The 25,369-nt window shown below is 36.2% G+C and overlaps 1 protein-coding gene across 4 annotated transcripts in view; it reads right to left on the minus strand.

Moving 5' to 3' along the window:
* The window catches only part of LOC127862411 (uncharacterized), a 72,869-nt gene that overhangs the window by 35,274 nt on the left and 12,226 nt on the right, over window positions 1-25,369 (minus strand). For all 4 annotated transcript variants that reach the window (XM_052401510.1, XM_052401509.1, XM_052401508.1 and 1 more), the window contains 13 exons: window positions 24,069-24,217; window positions 22,997-23,150; window positions 20,547-20,701; window positions 19,559-19,724; window positions 18,770-18,893; window positions 15,950-16,104; window positions 10,033-10,224; window positions 9,446-9,548; window positions 8,912-9,026; window positions 5,674-5,765; window positions 3,499-3,623; window positions 1,968-2,126; window positions 314-446 (listed from right to left, as the gene is read on the minus strand). In XM_052401510.1, the coding sequence (XP_052257470.1) occupies window positions 314-446; window positions 1,968-2,126; window positions 3,499-3,623; window positions 5,674-5,765; window positions 8,912-9,026; window positions 9,446-9,548; window positions 10,033-10,224; window positions 15,950-16,104; window positions 18,770-18,893; window positions 19,559-19,724; window positions 20,547-20,701; window positions 22,997-23,150; window positions 24,069-24,217 (1,822 nt within the window). The remainder of the gene's footprint in view (window positions 1-313; window positions 447-1,967; window positions 2,127-3,498; window positions 3,624-5,673; window positions 5,766-8,911; window positions 9,027-9,445; window positions 9,549-10,032; window positions 10,225-15,949; window positions 16,105-18,769; window positions 18,894-19,558; window positions 19,725-20,546; window positions 20,702-22,996; window positions 23,151-24,068; window positions 24,218-25,369) is intronic.

Raw genomic sequence — 25,369 nt, forward strand, 5'->3', positions numbered from 1 at the left:
ATATAATAGTCGAGCTAAAAATCAACATGAGCATTGCACTTGTAAAACTGGGCTTATTGCATGTGCATAAAGTGTTGCTTCTGCTTAGCATGTGTGGACTGCACAGGCTAATCAGGGACACACTTTTATACTTTTCTGGATTTTTTTGTTTAAAGGAAGTCTCCTCTTAAAAATCAAGCAGAAAGAGTATTTTGCAATTAATCTGTGCAGACAGCACAGGCTCATCTGACAACACTTAACGCACATGCATTAAGCCCCATTTTCTCAGAGTGAGGCTCATAAGAACAATTGATAATGCTTAAACAGTAAAGACCTTCTCCCTGACTAGGTCCCAATGACGTCACAGCAGCTATGGATTCCAGATCAAGATACAGAGCTTCCTGACCAAACACTTTGACATACACATGGCCTTCAAGCTTCACTGGCTCAACTGGCTTCACCCCAACCTGAATCAATACATACAAAGTTATTTAACCCTTTGCCACTTAGATACGTATTTTGACGCATTTGTAGTCCCTAAGAAAGTAACATTTAATTAAATACCTTTCTTTCTAAATTTAAGTTTTAAAGGCTTCATTTCCAAGCCTTAGTTATTGATGAACAGCCAAAAAAATACGTGAGCAGACAGCGAGTTACTCACAGGCTGTTCTGTTTTTATACTTGTTGCAAAAGCCATTTTCACTTTGCTTCTTATTGGGGAAAGGGTTAAATTAAAAAAGGTACAACAGTATTATAGCAATTAATATTTTATAGCCAAAAGTTAACAATAATATTTTTTTGAATGTAAATCACAAAAAAAATATACTTAATTGGTAATGTAAATTGTAGGTATTGTACATATTATAAATTTAAAGTATTGTATATACTGTAAATCAGTTATGGCCCTGAATATTAAGTTAAAAACAAACATAAGATAAAGATTAAAATTGGATGAAAATTAATCAACATAGAGTTCCAAAAGTGTTCAAATGACTAATATATACTAGTATAAAACAAGGGCAATTACTCAGCATTTTCTCTGGTAATCTGGCTGACCATACAATTTGGTGTTGATATAAAATTTGGTAAAGACTGAATAAAAAACTTTTGGATTTTGTATGAAGAAATGGCTAGAAATGCTTATATAAGATAATTCAGGGACCAAAAGTGATCAGTGATTTTTTTCTTTCAAATTCGGGGCCTGTATTTTGCCATATTACCAATGAAAAGTATATATTTTTCCCAAATGGGACCTTACAAAGGGACCAAGCCCCATTTTCAAAATGGTGAAAAAACACACTGCTCATCAATTTCTTGGGAGACTTGACTAGGCATTATATGTGACTTGTTATTAAACATGTCTAAGATATTATTATTATTATATGTAGCAGTAGAAGTATTTTTGCCTGGAGAATTTTGCTATGATTTTCAAGGCTTACAGATGTCGCGAAGTGTGCTATCAAAACCAATGGAGCCTTTCTCTGGGATAAGGGGGCTTAATTCATGTTTGTAAAGTGGCGTCTTAGATTAGCCTGTGAATTCCGCACAATCTAATCAGGGATGATACTTTTGGCCAATATTGGATTTTTGTTACAAAGAGACTTTCTTAAAAAGAAAAATGGAATAAAAGTAGGAAGTGTTATCCCTTATTAGATAGTGCGGACTGCAGATGTTGATCTGGGACAACATTTTCACCATGTGCATTAACGCTTTGCCACTCAGAAGCAAAGTAAAAATGGCTATGTGTAAACAGCATAAGCCAGAACAGCCTGCGAGTAACTCAGTTGTATGCTGTTTGCTGCTCATCAGTATCTAAGGGTCGGAAACGAAGCCTGTAAAATTTAAATCTAGTAGGAAAAGTCTTTCATTAAATTAACTTTCTGAGGCAAAATTCAAATGTGTCAAAATTTGTATCACAGTGGTAAATGGTTAAACCCTGTTTACCCAGAGAAAGGCTCAATTCTATCGGAACAGAGTAATATTTATACCTTTTTCTTGATGTCAGCCACTCTCTGTTCGGGTATAGAGGTACTGCGTGGAGATCGGGCATGCAGGAACATGTGTGCAAGTGTCTGCAGCTCAGTGTCGGCATGGTTGGCTAGAATGTCCTCATACAGGCTGTCAATGCCTTGAGAGACCATGCCAATCTGAAAAGGACCAATCAAATGCCTCAGGATACCATGCCAATCTGAAATGGACCAATCAAGATTGTTTCACATGTGTGATACAAAAAATTGGTGCGTAATTAATATGAATTTAAACCCCCTTTGAACGCGGCAGATTAAGGAGCCAACATTATGTCACATCAATTTCATTGTTTTGTTAAAGAATGAAGGCCATGCTATATTCATATACTGAATACATACTGTGAAACCAAACTTATTTGTTGAAAAAAAACACTTCTTGGATTTTCGAGAGCTTTGTCCAACAATAAAAATCAAGTGCTTTACTAATGATTCTGTCTTATGTCAGACATTTTATTTAAACAAAAGTTCCGCAGTCGGAGACATATGCCCCCAAAGAGAGCTTTGAACTAGTGACCCCAATTTTAATGGGGGTCATCTACTGTCCAAGGCCAATTTACATGTGAAGTGTCAAGCCAATCGGTCAATTCGTTAACGAGTTATTTATCGGAAACAATTTTCACACTTATTGTGACAGTGACTTTGACCTAGTGACCCCAATTTCAATAGGGGTCATCTACTTCCAAGGCCGATACACATGGAAAGTATCAAGCCAATCGGTCAATTTTTTTATGAGTTATTGATCAGAAACGATTTTCCCACTTATTGTGACAGTAACCATGACCTTTGACCTAGTGACCGGAATTTCAATGGGGGTCATCTGCTGTCCAAGGCCAACGCACATAAGAAGTATAGAGCCAATCAGTCAATTTTTTGATGAGTTTTTATCGGAAACAATTTTCAAATTATTGTGACAGTGACTTTGAACTAGTGACCCCAAATTCAATAGGGGACATCTACTGTCCAAGGCCAATGCACATGTGAGGTATCAAGCCAATCGGTTGAATCGTTGATGAGTTATTGATTGGAAACAATTTTATTACTTATTGTGACAGTGACCTTGACCATCTACTGTACCAGGCCAAGGCACATGTGTGAAGTATCAAGCCAAACAGTTGAATCGTTGATAAGTTATTGATCGGAAACGATTGTCACACTTATTGTGACAGTGACCTTGACCTAGTGACCCCAATTTCAAAAGGAGTCATCTACTGTCTTTGAAGGGAGGCATAAAAATTTATTAATTGATTGTGAAACAAATAAGGCCAAATTAACAAATCCACAAAATTTCAAAATCCTAAGTTTATAACCCACTCATAACTCGGTCATAAACAGTTGCTGACATAGCAGTACCATTGATATAAATCAACACAACCAAATAACAAACAAAAGTGAACAAAATATTTTCATTTCTTTTCAAAAATAGGAAAAAAAGCTGTATTTGCTCACTTAAACAAAATTTAAAAATAACAATTGAATTACAAGAAAACAGTACCTCCAGCATATCAGAGTTTCTTGCCAACAAGGACGGGGACACCTTGACAGACACAACGCGCGGGAAACTTTCCTCTGGCACACCCACTACCACCAGCTGACGTAGAAAACCCACACCCAGGTCCTCTGTGGGCACAGATATAAGCCTTGTTTTGGGAAAACTGGGCTTAATGCATGTGTTGTAAGTGTCATCCAAGATTAGCCTGTGCAGGCCGAGCATGCTAATCATGGACAAAACATTCCACCTAGACTGGATCTTTAGAAAAGACTTTCTTTTATCAAACATTTTACTATTAATTTGTAGATTTTTTTTTGGAACCACTCATTCTTATGGCTTACAATTATGCATTCCAGCAACTTGTAGTCGTCTTTGTACTCAAAACACCTTTATACACTGTAATTACTTCACATCAGACAAAATTGGATCTTTTTATGCAAAGTAAGCCTTTAACTAGTCTGCCAATGGTGGATGATTTGCATATGAATTATAGCTTCATGCACAGGAAGCGCACACAATAGAAAAAATAACAATATATTTAATATTAAATATATAATAATTGAAAATCTTTGACAAAAAATTATTGTAAAACAAGAGGGTCTAAAGGCCGGAGGTCGTTCACCTGAGACATGACAAAACTGTCAAAGTGTTATGTGAAGGTTATGCTTTTATTATAACCGTGACTTTTCTCTAGGTTAGTTATCCTGTAAGACACAGATTTGATATGGAATGAGACAATACTAAAACAAATAATCAAATGTTTTTGCTATAAAAATATTACAAAAAACACTACAAATAACCCCTAAGTAAGGACTTAATTTGACCACAGAGGTTTGATTAAAAAAAACAACACTTAGTAGAGTACAACCATAATTTTTTTTTTATGATGTTGCACAGCAACAGTATTAAACACCTAACCCTTGTGATTTAAAAAAAAAAAAAAAAAAAAATATTTAAGTTTTTTTTAGATTCTTTTCTAAACATTGGTAATTAAATCATGTGACTGACCTGGGGTGGGCTTAGTTGTGACCCTAGGGGAAAACTAAAGAACTTTACATACCAAATATTAAAGCCCTGACCCTTTCGGTTTCAGAGATCTGTCAAGTTATTTAGTACACAAGTCTACATAAATCATTTGACAACTTCGTTGTGGCAAGTTTTGACCCCAGGGGCATAATCTGAACAAACTTAGCAGAGGGCGGCTATAAATGTTACATACCAAAAAAAACCACCAGGTGTAGTGATTTCAGAGATTTTCGCAATACAAATACAAGGAAAACAAGTGACCCCTTGAGCGACGCAAAATTTTGATATAAGGGTTATGATTTGAACAAAACTGGCAGAGGACCACCGTATGATGTAACACAGCAAATATTAAAATCTTGGCACTTGTGGGTCCAGAGAAAAGTGTGTTTTTTATAAAGTCATATATACAAAATAAGTTGATATAGATCTTGTGATGCCCGGGTGGGGCCAGTTTTGACCCAAAAGGCATGATTTGCATGGTAAAAGACTACCAAACAATGTAACATGCCAAATACCAAACCTCTCTTCCTTGCAGTTTCAGAGAAGAGTTTTCAATATATACATATAAACAAAACAAGTAACCCAATTGTGACCAAGGGGGCATTATTTAAACATATGTGTGTTTGTAGGTGACAATTCCTTAATTGTTATAGTATGTGTTTGCATGTAAAACAATATCTCTTAAATAAATTTACATAACTATGAACATTCCTTACTCTACCATATTATAATTCTTAAACATAGAACCAATATAAATCATTACTAAGATGTACAAAGTATTTTTTTTAATTGGTCTGAAATGTAAATTGTGATTAAGTTTACAATTCTTAAATTTTTGTTATTACACCGCATGATTTCTGTTTATTTTAAATTACAAATTAATGAGAAGGTGAATATAAACCTGTTTGTATTGCTCCCCTTAATCAAATACATTTGATTTTCCATACATTCTAAGGTACAAATATGCCACTGAAAAAAAAGAAATATACAAGCCCCATTCACCAGAACAAATCAATATTATTGGTTACTAAACTTTGAAGTAGGCATCAACAATATAAGCATAACCATCAAATACAATTTTCAGAGCAATATTTCAATGAAATGTGACTTGTTAATGTATTATAACTATAATGCAGATACTACAGTACTCACTGTCATATGATGACTGTACGCTGATCTTTGACCTCTGTTCCTGGGAGTCAATGATCTTAGCATATCTCAGAGCCAAACTGATGTTCCTGGAACTAACATATTTCAAAAACACTGCATTTGTTTATGTTTATTATCTAAATTGAGCTTCCAACTTACTATATTTAGGGCTAATGCTTAAAAGGTCCTTTGAATAATTGGTTTATTACCATATACAACTGTATTAAAATAAAAATCAAATGACTTGCATAATGTCCATATTTCCATCTATCCATGTTTCAAGTTTCATTAAAAAATATGAAGAACTTTTTAAAATATTGCAAGATCCACACAAGTGTGAAAGACTCACAGACAGATGCACAGAGCGCAAACCATAAGTCCCCTCCGGTGAACCCGGTAGGGGACAATACAAGAGCTGTCAGAGGACAGCGCGCTTGACTATTTGAGTGCTTGACAGTATAACAGTAGCCATCATGGGGAAATTGTTCATATTCAATAATTTATTAGATGATCTTTCAAAAATAAAAAAAGGAAAAAAAAAAATTTTTTTTTTCGGGGGGGGGGGGGGGGCGTAGGGGGGTGAGAGGGGGGTATAATGTGGGGTGTGGTAATTATAAGATGATGTTTAAAAAAAAAAATGGGGGGGGGTGTTGGGGGGGTGAGAAGGGGGTATAATGTGGGGTGGGGTAATTAATTAAGATGATGTTTAAAAAAAAAAAATCTTTTATTTTTGGTGGGGGTGGGTGGGTAGGGGGTAGGGGGTGAGAGGGGGGGTATAATGTGTGGTGTGGTAATTATTAGATGATGTTTAAAAAAAAAATTGGGGGGGGGGTGGGGGGGGGGTAGGTGGGGTGGGGGGTGAAAGGGGGGTATAATGTGGGGTGTGGTAATTTATTAGATGATGTTTAAAAAAAAAATGGGGGGGGGTGAGGTTGGGGGGAAGGGATTCTGGGTAGGAGCGTCGGGTATTGTTTGGGTGGAATCCATTGTGGTTTTAAGGTAAGTGTTGTTTTGTCAAAGTAATAATAAAATGTGATCATAAATAAAGAAGTTATGGCAATTTAAGCAAAATGTTCAATTATCTAAGTGTAAAAGGGGCCATAATTATGTCAAAATGCTTGATACAGTGGTCTGCTCTTGTTTATAGGTTGGGGTCATGTTGGTAAACAAGTATGCAACATATAAAAGAAATATGTCAAAGGATATAGGAAATATTTGGGGTAGTATGCAAACTTTTACATAGATTTATCAATAATATGCATATTATAAGTATAAAAGGGGCAATAATTATGACAAAATGCTTGACAGAGTTGTCTGCTCTTGTTAATAGGTTGGGGTGATGTTGGTAAACAAGTATGCAAAATATCAAAGCAATATGTCAAGGGACAATGAAAATAAATGGGGTAGTACGAAAACTTTAACATTTGCTGCATATTCTAAGTGAAAAAGGGGCCATAATTATAACAAAATGCTTAATAGAGTTGTCTGCTCTTGTTTATAGGTTGGGGTCATGTTGGTAAACAAGTATGCAAAATATGAAAGCAATAAGTCAAGGGACAAAGAAAATATTTGGGGTAGTATGAAAACTTTAACATTTGCACGCTAACGGTAACGCTGATGCAGACGCTGACGCAGACACCGACGCCGGGGTGAGTAGGATAGCTCTACTATATATATTTCATATATAATAGTCAAGCTAAAAATGTATACAGCTGGTATATCTTGTACAAATGCTAAATGCTACATGTTAAACTGTTCTTTTTATTTCTGTCAATACACAGATAAAACTTGACTTAAATCAAAGTACTGAAAGTACCTGTGTGACGATGCTGTTGAAAAGGGTGGATATAAAATCATCAATTTAAGTTTATTTACATCACCACAATTGTGTATGTCGGTACAAAAATTTTGGGTACAAAAAACTATTCGGGTACAAAAATTTTGGATACAAAAAAATTATGCCATAAAAAAAATTTGGGTACAAAAAAAATGGGTACAACAAAATATTTGGGTACGAAAAAAATGGGTACGAAAAATAATTGGGTACAAAAAATATTGGGTACCAAAACAAATTTGGGGTTACGGGGAAGTAGTACCCGTGGGGAACTTGACCCATTCGGTGAAACTTGGAGGTGGGTTACATTCTTGATCAAATCTAAAAATAACTACATTTGGGGTTTCCCAGCGTCACAGCGTTTAAAGTGTCATCTGGCAGTTTCGTGTCTGGTTCCTGTCCCGAACCCCTCAATAAATTTAAAAGAAGACGGCAACCAAGCTGCCTTTACATTTATCAATGATAATCAGCATGGTATGCCGATTTAGAAAATGTAGCTAACTCAATTGAACTGGTCTTTTACATAGGTCGCCATTGCGAAGAATTTTTTATGGTATGATAACTTAGACGAGCTGCTTCGCTGAAGCAGAATTGTAAAAAATACCACTTATAACTTATAGCTATTGTATGAAATGCAAGTCAGACCCAGTGTAATTAACTAAAGTTTGTGCCTAACTGTACAGCCAGTGATACCCAAGGTTCTTTTTGCTCAGCAAACAGAGAGCATGTCTGGACAGTTGGAGAAAATGAAAAAACTTATGAATACCATATGTATACTGTATACAGAAGTAGCAAAATAATATATTACCTGACAATAATACCCCCCCCCCCCCCCCAAATAAAAGATTACCAACCATGCAATCAAAATAGGAATATCTCATAAAATTGTAAATGCTTCAACTCAACAGAATCCATGTCTAAATACAGATCTTCCTGACCAAACACCTGTACCCTTTCCCGCTCAAAAGCAAAGGGCTATATGCACCCAGAAAGAAACCAAAACAGATTGCAAGTAACTCAAAGTCTGTTTAACTCTTTCAGTGCTGGAACCAAATTTTGAAGGCCTTTGCAAACAGTTTGGATCCAGATGAGACGCCACAAAACGTGGCGTCTCATCAGGATCCAAACTGTTTGCTATTCTGATAGTATTCTTTGAAAAAAAAATCAAAGAAAATGCTAATTTTAGAAATTCAGCAGACGACATTTTTGCAGACTATACATTTCCCAGCATGCAAAGGGTTAAGTTTAATGCTGGTTGCTGATTATCAGTACCAAATGGTTGAAAATGAAGCCTTTACAACTTTATTCTATTAAGAAAGGTCTTAAATTTAGTTTGATTTTCTAAGGGACTACAAACCCATCAAATATAGTGGTGAAAGGATAATTATATGAGCAGTATTCGGTTACCTGTTTTCCAGACAGGATTTAGATGTCATGGAGAGTTCTAGTAGAGAAGCGTACACCAGGGAGCCAACGTTCAGGCTTGGTTCATCTTCCAACGACCTGGCCACCAACTCAAGGTCTGAATGTATTCATAAATATCTGGCTGTATAGGTTTTGATAAAAATGTGGGATGATTCCCGGATTTTTATGACACATTTTCACCTAGCTATTGACAAGCACAAACGCCAGGTACAAGCAGCATTTCCAGTCTACAATAGAAACTATTTTTCATTGCAAAATCTAGAAAAAGGGGTCTTAAAACATGCACATACAGTGTCATTTCAGATAAGCCTGTGCATTCCACACAGGCAAATATGGTATGACTATTTTTGCTTTATGGTAGTTTTAGTTTAAAGTGCCTTACAAATGGAAATCCAGTTAAGGAAAAATATTTCGTCCCAGATAAGCATGTGATTGCTGCACAGGCTAATCATGAATGACACTTTACGCACAGGCATTAAGCCCCATTTTCACAGTACAAGACCCACATATATGTACCTGATTGGTCTGGCTTGGCAGCCAGCGATGTCAAATAGGCGATGATCCTTATGTCATCTGGCTCTGTCCTGTCATAGAACACACCCAGCAACAGCTTGAGGACCTGAATAGCACGACAAACTTGATATCAGACGTTAGACTGGATTTAAAATTGTTTGTTGTTTAAAATTGTATGTTTCAACAATTTTTGCATTCCAATATGAAAATCTATCACTGAATTGACATAAAAAACATGATGCCATGCACTCGCTCAACACCAAACTTTATATGACCCTGAATCATCCAAAAACTTAACAGATGGGCAGGTCCAGTACTTTTTCTCCTGCATGTGCACTCAGAAAGTGTTTAGGAAAAAACTCAAGGAAATGGATGCCACCTGGCAAGTCGGATGGACAGACAAATGGACAGACATTGCAACTGCAATATGCCACCCTATCTAGGGCATAAAACATAATACACAAAGAAAAAAAACTTTATAATTATCTTTTTTTACATATATAACTTTATACAATAGTTCAGGATATCAAGATTAGACAGGCAGATAAGTAATAAGCAACTGGGCAAATATACAGTAAATATCTGCGAACCTTGGATGGAGCAACACTGGCAATCTTCTCTGTGGATGCAATAGCCAGCAGTCGTTTCAATGGACCGTGAGACCTGTCCCGTATGACCTCCCCCAGGGTGTCTAGCAGACTCTCGTATCCCAGGGCGCCTACCACCTTCAGGCCCAGACGTTGAGAGTCCGAGTCTTCTTGAGACATAAGCTGCTTCACCATCTGTTGAAATATTGATACACCACACTTAAACACCGTTATTTCGAACACCGATAATCCGAAGTCACCGTTATTTCGAAGTATTTTTCAGGTCCCGATTGTGGTTCTTCTTTGTTCAATGTAAATTTTCATTGTTAATCCGAACTTCGTTAAACCGAAGAAATCGTTAATTCGAATAGATTCTGTCGGTCCCAACACTATAATTTGCACCTTATTGTAAATCTTTAATCCGAAGTCAAAACTGCGAAAACACTGAGCGTAATTTCACACCTATGTCGTCTGCGCGTTGCGCGTCAAAAGCCGATAATTACACCTTTGTCGTCTGCGCGTAGCATGTTAATTTTATATTGTGGTCAAAAGCTGACGACGAGGCCGACAACACAAGAATGTACATGATATCTAATCAACGTGTGACCATATGCATCAACGACGTAAGATAGTTCTTCGGGTGAAAACCGGGCGGAAGTGAGTTCTTCAATGTAATTGACAAATTGGAAAAATATGTTACACGCGTCCAGTTTCGTGCTACTAAGGCCGGTGTTCAGAGAGACAGCGCATCTTATTTAAAAAAAATGTTAATTCATTTCCGAAAATGTATTCATATGTATTTACCTGTATGATGTGCTATTCATGATATTTAATATGTTCTGTAATTAGAGAAAAATTAAAAAGAAGAAAAAGAATCGTTTTATTCCTCTGTTTGTTACAAGTAGAAATCTATTGCTATCTGACTAGATTGCGTTTTAAGTAAAACAATTATTAAAAGTACAGTGTGGCCGAAGCATGTGTATTCCACAACGTTTGATTTTTACAGAATCAAAGAAGTCGTATGCCAAATGTTTATTTCGAATTATCGTTAATCCGAAGTTTTTTTAACGGTCCCGACGACTTCGAAAAAAAGGTGTTGAAGTGTAGTTTGATTTTAACAATTTAACAAAGGTCTAATAAAATCTGAGAATCGCTCTGGGAAAACCAGTTTAATGCAAGTGCTTTGTTCCAGATTTGCCCTGTGCAATCTGCAAAGGCTAATCAGGGACAACTCTTTCCGCTGTTATGGAATTTATTGTTTTAAAGAAAGTCTCTTCTAAACAAAAATCCAGAAAAGGCGGACAATGTAATTTCTTATAATCTTGCACACATGCATTAAGCCCAGTTTTCCAAGAATGAGGCTAAATTTTTAAAAGCAATTGGTTATAAATACTTAGTGAAAGTGTAATAAAACAAAATAATGGCAGCATGAACAATTGTATTTTAAAGCCTTGACATACTAACCGGCTTCTTATGACAGAAGCCACTTCACCATCTGTGATCAACAATGTGGCAATATTGAATTGCGATTTGGGAAAACTGGGGACGATTGAACTTTACCGGTACGCAACACTTAACATCAAACAGCGTACCCTAACCCTAACCCTAACCCTTAACACCTAACACATAACAACTAACGCAATACCTTATAATCCTTTTTATCCTATATATTTACTTAGTATCTGGGGCTACCGCCCCCAAAGCCCCGCTTTGTCGATAGTGGAAAACTACTGCATACCGGTAAAGTTCAATCTAGCCGAAAACTGTGAGTCAATTGTCTTCCCAGAAACTGTGAGTCAATTGTCTTCCCAGAAAAGCCTTTGCAGTCTGAACATGCTAATCAAGGGCGATACTTTCCCATTTTTTTTTGGTCAAAGAAAGTCTCTTCTATAAAAAAATTCAATCTAGGCAAAAAGTGTCCGACCCTGATTAGATTCCACAGGCTAATCTGGGATGAACCTGCAAGAAGACTAGTTTTCGCACAATTGATAAACAAGTTTGATAATTCCAATTTAGTGAAGGTGAAATAAAATGAAAGAAAAAATTAGCAATTGTATATACTTAACCGAGAAAATAACATTTACTTTTACAGCTTTACTCAACTAGCCTTAACTAACAGAAAATAACACTTCATGATGTTTCAAATTACTTTCTTATAAAACAGCATGCATGCTCATGGCTTTCATCATTTGAATAACTAGAAATGTGTCACAGACACAGACAAATCCACCATATAATCTTCAGTGGACAAAAAGACAAATGGTGAAATTACATCCAAAACTCTGTTTATAACAATCATCTTCAAATGGAAGTTATAGCAAGATCCACTCAGTACTTAAAAAGAAGTTGTAAACACAAAGTTCAGGACTATATATTCCATAGCGAAAAAACCAATGGCCCTAATGGCCATAAATCAACCAAAGTAAGCAGAGATCGGGATAAAGGTGCGCAGTGCCTTCTTTTCCGATTAAAACGAAAAACTGCGCAGCATTTCCGTAATTCAACGCGCACCATTACGCAATGCGATGCCCTTTGCATGTTATCCATGTATAAGAAAAACTATTCTTACACAACTTATTTGTTTGCTTACTCAACTTACAAGATCATTCATGAACAAGAGATGTGTTTGTCAGAAACACAATGCCCCCTATTGCGCCGCTTTGAAGCCATAAATTTGACCTTTGACCTTGTAGGATGACCTTGACCTTGACCTTTCACCACTCAAAATTTGCAGCTCCATGAGATACACATGCATGCCAAATATCAAGTTGCTATCTTCAATATTGAAAAAGTTATGAAGAAGGTTTAAGTTTTGGTTAAAGTTTTTGAATTTGTTTTTTTGACCTTGGACCTTGAAGGATGACCTTGACCTTGACCTTTCACCACTCAAAATGTGCAGCTCCATGAGATACACATGCATGCCAAATATCAAGTTGCTATCTTACAAAAGTTATGACTAAGGTTAAAGTTTTGGTTAAAGTTTTGGGTCACACACACACATACAATGACAGACAGGCCAAAAACAATATACCCCCGATCTTTCGATCCGGGGCATAAAAACAATCCAGGTAGATCGATCCCCGCGTCATCGCAGTTATGTTTGCTTAAGTTGTTGTTGTCATGAAAACTCTTTGATGTACAATGCAAAACGTCTTATTTGAACCGACGCAAATTAATTTATTAATATTTTTTAACTTCGCTTTTGCTTTATTTTGATAATTTTATCCAAAGTTTAATGTAAGCAAGTGTTTTTTTTAATGGAATTGTAAACATAGAGTCAATTAAAGTCTTTCAAAAATTTGCACTCTGTGTGAATTGCCAGTTTGACGTCATCAAAAGAAAGCCGCTTCCTGTCTGAAGCAATAAAGCGACAAATTTCTCGCCCACAAAATTGGCTTCCTTTGTCTAGCAATCAACATGCGGAACCTATTGTGTGTTTGTTCCTCAATGACAATTGTCCAATTTAACAAGGCTATTGTCAAGCAATATTGTCCCCTACCGGTGAAACTCCACCATTGTCAGATTTTTTATATACTGTGAAACCATTATTAATCGTCAGGCATTAATTTTCATCAATTTCGTCAGTCGACCGATTGGCGAATTTAAGATCCTAACGAACAATCATGCTCTATGTTTGAACAAAAACAAACACTAGGCTGAACAATATTTAAAATTTTACCGTAGACATGAGGCATTAAATTCCAACATAATCCATGCACACATTCACTGCTGTTTCGTAACCAAGATAATAATAATGCGGTTTTGACACAAAGGGATGTAGATTACACATGGTACTTAACTGACAAGTTACACTTCTTCAAAACGCGTGTGCAGTACAGCTGTATCGAATGCGTTGACTTCGTTTATGTAGAATGGTAATGAATTAGCGCTAATTGTTTATAACTTTATTACCCATTAGTTGCATTGGGTTTTTCAGGGGTGTTGCATATTAGCCATCATGCGGCAAATGCCGATGAACGACGATACACCAAATGAAAAGATGACCATGTGTGATCAACATGCGTATTAATCACAAATAAATAAAGAATATTTAAATTGCTGTTTGCTGTTTGTTGTTTGATTGTTTGCGTTTAACCACACTTATTACTATTTTATATGTATCAATTTATTCATTTTTAAATTATTGACATTATTGATTTATATACCGGTAGTTTACTATTTAAGAACAATATATAACAATAGAATAAGACTACTTGGCAATTGGCTTCGTTGTTACAAACACTCGTTAACAGTTATTCGATCCCACTTGTCCGCTAATCATAACAGTGAACGTGTGAATGGCATACATTAAGAGGGTCCATTACTGTCCCTTGATAACAAAAGACTAGTTAATTGGCATGTGACAAACAGGCCCCACCTCCTGCAGTGATTCTCAAGTGTGTTCCCGCATTCGTACCACGATTTTTCGCAACTGCGATTGATCGCGAATATGTATTACACACAAATCGGATATTGACTGACGCATTTTTTTAAAATTCAAAATCAGAAATCTGCGAATTTAAGTGCTGACGAAATCGTCATTTTTATAAAAATGACGAAATTTTGTGCTGTCGAAAATAAATGGTTTCACAGCATATATTTTTTTATTTGTTCCATAGCAACCAGAATTTTTGACGTAAGAACAAAATAAAATGACGTGCATAATCTCAATTTTTCCATCTATCCATGTTGCAAGTTTCATAAAAAAATATTAAGAACTTTAAAAGTTATCGCAGGATCCAGAAAAGTTAGACAGACTGATGGACTGACGGACACACACAGCGCAAATCACAAGTCCCCTCCGGTATCACGGGTAGGGGACAATAATAGCACATGCATAGCTCCGCCTTCGAATCTTTTGCAGAGAACGGAGATGGATATTAACGGTAAATTGAGCAAGTGTTTTACGCAAGTTGAGTTCAAATTTGCAGAAATGACTCAGCCCTTATCATTGAAACGACAAATACATTAATCAATGATTTTCCGAGATATACCGATTAGTTCTGATTTACAAACTTTCTGTACAGTTCCTTACTATGCCTATGGCGTACGTCTGTGTTTATAAAATTCCTAAACACATATATCGTAAATAATGACAGTGTTTAATTGAATTATTTATACTAATTATCAAATTGCAACGTAATACTATTTTTATCTACTATAATATCGGGTTTGTTTAATATAATTAACATGTTAAACAATATAGTTGCGTCACAGACTTGGAAATAAATTTGATGGGGTCACAATTTTACTGACGCTGATTATCCTATTGTCTGTAATTTTTACCCGAAATAAATTTTGAGAAGTGCCCATTCATAATTGCAAAGTGCCCATTCAACTTTGTAAGTGCCCATTGTTGTCTTCATATATGGGGCAGTAATCCCGTCAGAGAAAAAAATATCCCGATCTCTGAGTAAGCTGATTTTTTGTATTTGTAATCATCTACATATTAAGGTCAGTTAACTGTGATAGTTAGAGAAAGATCCATCCAGTTGTTACAGAGTTGAAAACACAAATGTTGGGACCATATATTCCATACAGAAATAAAAGTGAAATCATAATTATGCCAAAACTCTTAGAAGCACAAAATCATTGCATCTATATACGATCATCTGCACATCAAGATCATTCCACTGCAAGTATTTCAGTCAGATCCACCTTGTAGTGAAAAAGGAGTTGAACCCACAAGCTTCAGGACTGAGAGACGTTCAGAGGGACAAGTGCATCGCTAAATGCCTCCCACTACATGAAGGCATAAAGATCTACTGAGACTGTTGCCATTTAAAAATTAATTAAAATCATTTCTTCCAGAATTAAAAATAAGTTATTTTATAATAGAAAACCCAAATATATTTACCAACAAATGGGCAATATTGACAAGTTATCTACTATGGTATTCCGTAAAATATTTCAAATGTACCTTCTCGATATTGAGCACTTCTGTATCATACAGCTCCTTCTGTTGTCTCTTCATGTGTCTGATCTCCTCCAGCTTTCTATCCAGTCTTTTCCTCAGCTCCACATCATTGGCATCAGATCTCAATGCATTGGTGATCTTCTCTTGAGCTAAGAGTTCTACAAGGAAAAAAGTAATTAAAACATTATGAGCCTTGTTCTAGGAAACAAGACTTAACGCATGTGCGCAAAGTTTTGTCTCAGATTAGCCTGTGCAGTTGGCACTTTCCGCCTTAACTAGATTTTTGTTTAGAAGAGACTCCCTTTAAACAAAAATTCAATAAAAGCGGAAAGTGTTGTCCCTGATTCGCCTGTGTGGATTGCACAGGTAAATCTGGGAAGACACTTAACTTAGTTCCATAAAGCGAACTTTTCTAAGAATTAGGCTAAAATATTCATTTTTATCCTACAGCTAAATGATTTTATAGAACAAATATGACTCATAAAGAAAAGATAAGGTTTTCTTTATTGCTATTTTTAGATCCGGTTTATAGCAGTTATTTTTAGAACATTACGTAGGGACTAGTAATTTTTGCCTTTCACCCCTCATTGCGTCATTTAGGTCATTGGGTACGCAGTCGTTTAACGAGTTTACGAGTGTGTGTGTGTGTTTACGATGGATTACTATAATATTATGAATGTGAAAACACAGTGTTTGGATATAAAACTGGAATGAAACTGGTGAGACTGCATTTTCGATTCAGTTAAAATGTCGAATGTAGTCGAATAACGCGATGTTTTGTTGATTAATTGATGGATTAAATTTAAGAAAAGTGTCAGTAAATTGTTCTTTAACTTTTCGAAGGAAATCGATGTCGAATTAAAATGGTAATTTCTATGATGGTTTAGTCGTTCCTTTGTCAGTCGATCAAAGAATGTCTATCCACGAAGAATTGCCTGCTTACATCCAGTGCTTTAAAATGGAAAAGATGGATGGCGATGAAGAAATTTGTCTAGAATTTTAACTCGTCATGGAAGCAAATTAAACATTACGAAAACAAACATGGACGTGGTTATTATACAACTTTGGTGAGTAGAACAATAATTTGATGTAAGTAAGTATAAAGTGTGTAAAAAGAAGAGTTGTTTAAAGACTAAAATTAACAATATCGGCGGGTATAAATGCTTCATCAAGTTTCACGTAGCCACGTATGTGGCTACACATTTTGTAAATATCAAAATGGCGGGAGCCATGTTTGTTTTTTTACAGTGGTGAAACAAGAATTGGAGTTTGAACACAACCGTCTGTGTTCTATTTAAGTGTGTTACATTTGGAATGCTGATTAAATTTGAATCGAGGCGTATAGCGATATTTTGTCTCGTTACTTTTCTTTTGCCAGGAATTCTTAAGGACTATTTCTATTTCCGTAAACAGGAAAGATCACAATAAATATTACTACGCAATGTTAGATTCAGTTAATTTAATGTGTTTTTGCTTTTATTTTAGGAATAAATTAAATAAAACAATATTGTAGGATAAATAGAATACTATGTAAGTGTGATTGTGTACTTAACTTTATCCCACTCGTGTCAGAAAGGCTTACAAGGCTGGGCAAGCCTCGCCATGTAAACCTTTCTTCACTCGTGGGATAAATTTAAGTACACAATCACACTAACATAGTATTCTCTATAAGTCTAAGGGAAATTTCAGTTATACTTATTTTTCCTCAAAAAACATTATCTAACACATCCACTTAGTGCACCATACTTGAGGGATTGAGGCACTTTGTGCTTCAACTTGAATCATATTGAAGTGTAAATCCTTTTAAACATACTTCATATTTTCATTAAAACTTAATTTTCAATAATCTCATTTTTTGCAAAATGTTTATTGGGTAGTGTAACTAGAATAATGCTTAAAAAATGCTTACATCATGCTAGAAGAGAACAATCAATAAAGATGACAAATGATGCACAATGTAGTCCATTTTATGCAGGTGCGAAAGTTGAGTCTTAGTTAAATTATTCCAAAATAGAAGTATTTTTCTACTTCACATTGATTGCACACAAAGACAAATTCACAAAACAGAGAAAGCATGTTCAATCATTTAACTTCTCAATTTTTTTACAAGTTCAAAGGCACATTACTCTGCAAGAAATAGCAAGACATGAACAAACAAGATGTGTTTGTGAAACACTATGCCTCCCCTCCATATATTTGACCTTTGACCTTGAAGGGTGACCTTGACCTTTCACCACTCAAAATGTGCAGCTCCATGAGATACACATGAATGCCAAAATTCAAATTGCTATCTTCAATATTGCAAAAGTTATGGGCAATATTAAAGTTTGATGCAAACAAACAAACCAACATACAGGGCAAAAACTAAATGTCCCCCAGTCTATGACATAAAAATCACTTCTTCGTACTATAAACAACATATCTCTTTGGTTTAATTTTTATACGCAGAGACTAGTTCATGCCACAATATAAACATGTGCAACATGGCAGACCACCAAACTGACCAAGAGACCGAAAAGGTGATTCAAGTATACCCCCACAAACTTTCTTTGCAGTGGTATAAGATTAGTTTAGTTTAAATCTATGTATTTTAGCTCGATTGCATCATAAGCCTCAGGCTTATAGAAATTCTCTCGAGTCCGTTTCCTGGATCTATAACCAGTGACGTTGAGGAAGATCTAGAGAATGAATGCTCCCCGAGTGGGGATCCAACCTGTGAGCTCCCATTTGCTAGTCAGACACCATATCCATTACGCCATGGCAAACTTAAGATTATAAATGCAGTTAATTATTGGTTGAATAATAATAAAGTCAACCATGCACCTCTTTCTTTCTCTGCATTTGACTCCACCAGCTTATTCCCCAGTGCACCAAGACACAGCCAAGCAGCTCTGCGGAGAACAGGATTGTCAGTCTTCAATTTCTGGACCTTTATTCTGATAAATTCCTGAAATGTACAATTGCATGAATGCATTAACCCTTTCCTGCTCAGAAGCAAAGTGAAAACAACTAAATGCAACCAGCATAAAACAGAGTAACTCGCAGGCTGTTCAGGTTTTATGCTGTTTGCTGTTTATCAGTATCTAAGGGTTGAAAATGAAGCCTTTTAAAATTGAATATTAAGAAATTTCTTTAACTGAATTTTTAATTTCTAATGGAGAACAAATTGGTAAAAAGGCAAAGGGCAATCAGTTCTCCATCAGAAGAATTAAGAGACGAGCTTAAATTTAGTTTCCACAAATTAGTCTCACTGTCTTAAAGCCTTTTCATGGTTTTACAAAGTTTATTTAAGAATGTTATTTTCCAGCAAAATTGTATGATGAGATTAAGTTCTATACATCAATGAGCCGCATTTTGGAAAACTGAGGTAAATTCAAGTGCGTTAATTCTCATCCTAGATTAGCCTGTGTGGCCTTTTATGATATTTATCATGTAAAGGAAATCTCTTCTTCACAGAAATCCACTTAAGGCGGTAAAGGTTGTCCCAAATAAGCCTGTGCCAACAACACAGGCTAACCTGGGATGACACTTTACAAGCATGCATTAAGCCCAAATTTCCTAGAATTATGCTCTATTTGAAACATAAGTTGCAATTTATTACCAGGCACATACCAATATCCTGGACACAACCGAGACATCTGGTTTCGGGAAGTGTCCAACACGGGCAAGTACTAAAGAGGCAGACACTGAATCCAGCTTTCCAGAATCCATGATCTCCAGCAGATAGTCTACTGAGGCATAGGTTCCAGCTGTAGAAAGCAGGTCAATCAATGATTTCCTGAAATGTTGAGGGGGTGGGTTAAACAATTATGTTACTGTTTGATATACAGATTCTTATTTCAATTTATTTCACACTAGGGGGTGAATGAGAGCCCCCTTACCACCACCCCCTCACACTGTTCCCCTTGTACCAGTTTTGTCTCACCTGGCCCCTCTCCTCCCTCATCTGCCAGCCACTCCCCCCAAACCCTAATCTTTTGCCAGTTTCAGCACTACCTTACCTGACCTTTATGTTCATCGGGGACTCATTACCAGTCCTGTCAAGCTGCTGTGATACAGTGAAGAGCTCAAACTGTAAATCCTATATATCCCACCCCCTTCCTGCCCTACCCCCTCCCCCTCCCAGTACCAGTAATATCTCGCCTGACCTTTATGGACTTACTTGCGTACTCAATACCAGTCCTGTCAAGCTGCTGTCATACAGTGAAGAGCTTTAACTGCACATTCTACTTATCTCTCCCCTTCCCTGACCACCCCCCCCCCCCCACCCCATTCAAGTACCAGCATTACCTCACCTGGCCTTACTGTTCTTTGGTGGTTTGGTTCATAAGGAACTCAATGCCAGTCTCGTCTACATGTTGCTACACAGTGACAAGCTCCAACTGTACATCCTACTTATCCCTCCCCCTTCCTGCTGCACCCCCTCCCCATTCCAGTACCAGCACTACCTCACCTTGCCTTACTGGACCTGGTCTGGTCCATCTAGGACTCAATGCCTGTCCTGTCCAGCTATTTTAACACAGTTGAGAGCTCCAACTGTAAAACTTAAATATCCCCCTCTCATCATTCCCTCCCCCTTCCAGTACCAGCACTACCTCACCTTGCCTTACTGGACCTGGTCTGGTCCATCAGGGACTCAATGCCGGTCCTGTCTAGTTGCTGTAGCAGGGTGTACAGCTCCATCTGTACATCTCCAGCCCCATCTTTCACTCCGTCTTTAATCAGATGATCAAGGCCTTTCAACAACTCTGTGCACTGTAGTAACAAATACAGCAACAAATTAAACAACTCAATTACCGGCAAACAAGCTTCTCATCTAGGCAGCAGGCTTAATTTTAACTTCCAATACATGTGATTGTAGTAAGTAATTGCCATATATAACAGGTGGACTTTGTCTATGGTATTCCTGTTCCACCTAAGGAATTACCGTAATAACACTTAGTTTTCGGTCACTGTCAATTTTCTGACAACCCCCTTTTTAGCAAAAATAATTATTCTTGTGACTCTGAATTTTCAGACATACAGGTTTGGGTCCAAAATAAAATGCTCTTAATAAATTTTCTGACAGTTTTTTTCCCGATGCTATTTCACCAAAATTCTGTACTATTGCGTTTATTTGGTGACACTTTGCGTTTTTACAACCGGACTAAGGACATAACCTGGCAGAAGAATGCCTTAATGCCGTCCCTGGGTAAAAAACTATGTGTCAGGGTTATACACAATATCTTCAACCACCAGCTAAAAGTGAAATATAAGGGCCGCACTCTGTGAAAAAGGGGTTTAATACATGTGCGTAAAGTGTCGTCCCAGATTAGCCTGTGGAGTCTGCACAGGCTCATCAGGGAAGACGCTTTTTGCATTAACTGGATTTTTGCTAAGAATAGACTCTCTGTAAAGGAAAAATATCATAAAAGCGGAACTGCAAAGGCTAATCTGGGACGACACTTAACACATATGCATTAAACTCCCTTTTCACAGAACACAGCTCATATATAAAAGTTATTGGGATTTTACATGTATGTGCTATTGTTCGTTGAAACAATCAATGTCATAAAAAAAAAATAGGACATTACTTACCTGTACCCAATTGTTAATATAATTTTTTGGAGTGTCTAGAAAGTTTTGAACACCAGTATTATTTGTCTCTAAATTGTTGGACCCCTTGTATTCAAAAAAATATTTTTAAGTGTTTGAAAACTTATTACAGTAGACAACATTAAAATATACAAATTAAAAATATGTCCACAAACACCAAAGGAGGGCATTAAGAATGACCCCCCCCCCCAAAAAAAAGGTACACTACACATCTTCGAATTAAATTACATCTGAACTCTTAATGCATGTCTTGTGTGAATATAAGAGTGTTAGTGACAAGACACAGTTAAAATTGTCACACAATGAAACTTTAACAAGAAAGAACATCCTGAACTTAAAGAATAAAATTACAAATACTGACAATAGTCAATATAAGTGAATAAATGATCAAATTTGACAGGACCATTAAGGACGTACGTTATTGAAATAAACAATTATTGTCAGCAGCAGTATTCAGTAAGAAAACGCATGTAGGCTCAAAGCTCTTAATAACCATATGGAGAATAAATAAACTAAAATAAATGTGCCAAATGCCACTCCAAAGCATTGTTTGACCAAAAGGTGTTTTCTTGAAAAACTTAAATCTTAACACCCTCTTTTGATATAGGAATGGAGCATTTTAGTCAATTTAAAACTTATAGTTAAGCTTTGCATGTACAAATCAAATAAAGAGCAATAACTCCTTAAATATATAAGAAAGAGTTACGGTTCTTGAAATACCTTAGTAATATATCATAATATGAAGTTTCATTTGAATTCTTAGTTTTTGTGAGTGCAATAATCTGCAAAATAGAATAACAATATGTAAGTGGGCTCTTTGAGCAGCCTTGTGGATATGGTGTCCACCTTGATTCTGTGAGGTCAGGGGTTTGATCTCCACTGTGGAGCATTCTTTAGATCTACCCCAGAGACACCAAGAACTGGTTCCAGTCCCAGCAAATGGACTCGAGAGAATTTCAAATAAACCTAAGGCTTTCTATGTAACATAAATAGATTTTACCTTTGTGGGCTTTTCAGAAAAAATATACCAAAGACAACAGTCTTGAAAACACTATTTACTGAAAATTTCTACAATGTGTTCTATGTCAGATAAACTGTAAATAAAAGGAAATTTGTTACTTCCTAACCATATAGTTGTTGAAATATTACCATGGTCTGTTTGCATAAGTTGAAAAAACAACAACAATAATATTGCATAAAATATTAACAGCGTTGTCACCATCTTCGTAATATATTAAGTTAAACCTTCCCCCCATAGAAGCAAATTGAAAATAGCTTTATGCAACCATCAGTTTGTTCAGGTTTTAAGCTGTTTTCTGCTCATCAGTACCTTTGGGTTGGGAATTAAACCTTTGAAACTTGAATCTAGTAAGAGAGGTCTAAAATTCAATATGATTTCTAAAGGACTAAAAACTGATCGAAATTCATATCTGAGTGGTAACATGTGAAATAAACCTTTTGCACTAAAGCATCTCTGTTTTCCAATGAATGTCCAGCCTTTCTTCTACTGGAGCCCTGAGCTTTCAGTGGACGCTCATGGTGACGGGAAGAATGGAGCTCTTGTATCTGTATTGTGATTGGTCGAGACACCATCAGATTGAGGCTCTGTCTATAGTCAGGATTCATATGTTATATTTGGGCTGTGTGGAAAAAGGTTTTAATGCATGTGCCTAAAGTGTCATCTCTGATAAGCCTGTGCAGTCCACACAGGCTAATCAGAGACAACACTTTCCGCCTTAACTAGATTTTTGCTAAGAAGGGACTATCTTTTAACGAAAAATATCATTCAAGCGGAAAGTGTCGTTACTGATTATTCTGTGCAGACTTCTCTGGCTTATCTGGGACTACACTTTACGCACATGCATTAAACCCCCTTTTAACATAGCAGGCTCATATAAATATATGTGTGAGCCTCGTTTTGGGAAAATTGGTCTTAAAACAATTGCTTAAAAGTGTCATCCCAGATTAGACTGTGCAGTATCCAGGCTAATCAGGGACGACACCTTCCGCGTAAACTGTACTTTATCTAATTAAAGTTATTTTAAAGGAAAAATACAATAAAAGTGGAAAGTGTCCTCCCTGATTAGCCTGTGAGGACTGCACAAGCTAATATTTAAGGCACATGCATTAAGCCCCAGTTTTTCCAGAACAAGAGTTGTATACATGTATATTTATTTCTCAAAAAAAAGTTGATTCTTTGTTACATATTTATTTTTGTTATGTTAATCAATTTAACTTCACAAAGTTTGTTATCCACTCTGATTTTTAAAAAGCATATACATGTAAACATTATGGACCAATATTTAATACTTTTAGGACAACGATCGAACTGTAATTTCATAAAACAGTGATGAAAGCCCGTAACAATACATGCATCCATAATAAGTGACTCAATTTTCAATAGGTTTTAAATCAGACCCATGATTATTGTTCTGTATACTTTTGTTTCCAAGCATGTGCTTAAAAAAAAAATAGATCACAAACACCCAACCCCAACATATTTTTCTTGTAAGAGATTCAGATCTACCTGGTGTATGTTGCAGGTGATGCAGAAAGATCAGGGTAAGGAGCTGCTATGTACTTGACCTCTGTAGTGGCACTGATGATCACAAACTGGTCCGGGGATCCTAGAAGTGAGTACCTCACAGAAGAGGAGGGGCACAGAGATTCTTGTTGCTGAAATAAGCAAACTATTTGAGTCGTGCTCTGTTCAAGGGGGTTTAATGCATGTGGGTAGTGTGGTGTCCCAGATTAGCCTGTGCAGTCCACACAGGCTAATCAGGGACAACACTTTCCGCCTAAATTGAAATTTTGCTTAGAAGATACTTTCTTTAAACAGAAAATATCATTAAAGCAGAATCTGGGACGACACTTAACGCACATACCCCCTTTTCACATAGAACGGCTCATTTGCATTCACTGTTATAGACATTGTCCGTTCAACCTTAACTTGATAGTTAAACATTAAATGGGCAGAGATTCTTGTTGCTGAAATTAGCCAACTATTTGCATTCACTGTTATAGACATTGTCACTACGACCTTAACTTGATAATTAAACATTAAATGGGCAGAGATTCTTGTTGCTGAAATTAGCCAACTATTTGCATTCACTGTTATAGACATTGTCACTACGACCTTAACTTGATAATTAAACATTAAATGGGCAGAGATTCTTGTTGCTGAAATTAGCCAACTATTTGCATTCACTGTTATAGACATTGTCCTTATGACTTTAACTTGATAATTAAACATTATACAGTGAAAACTCGCTATTAAGACCACTTGTGGGACTTTTCAAAAGTGGTCTTAATAGCGAGGTGGTCTTAATTCTGAGTTTTCATGAATTTGATGGACATATAATTACAACAACGTAAATATTCACTGAACTTTTATCTGTTTGCATACAATATAACAGTCATCCGTTTATACATTGTATTTATACATTGTACAAAGATAGTATTTCAAGTTGTTCATTAAAGAAGTGTAAATACATGTATATGTACTTTTCATCAAGATCCTTGATGTTTACTTAACGAATGAGTCAATTGTCCTCTGCTTAGCATTTTGTCGAATAAAAGTCGAGATTTTCTTTTTAGAATAGCTTGAACCCGAGTCTTTCCAATGCCGAATAAATCGTCGTTGAGATTTCCCATCACTTGCGTCGATAAAATCAATCTTTTCTTTTAAACACAACTCTTTCCGTTTTCGCTTATCCATTTTGAATAACGATATGGTATAAAAGTCGGTTTTTATATCCATCACGAACAAAACCGTGTTACTCAAATATCCTAACTGTTAAATTATTCGCCGTAATAAATCTTTAAAGT

Source organism: Dreissena polymorpha, chromosome 16 (assembly GCF_020536995.1).
Source record: "Dreissena polymorpha isolate Duluth1 chromosome 16, UMN_Dpol_1.0, whole genome shotgun sequence".
In the NCBI taxonomy this organism is placed as follows: domain Eukaryota; kingdom Metazoa; phylum Mollusca; class Bivalvia; order Myida; family Dreissenidae; genus Dreissena; species Dreissena polymorpha.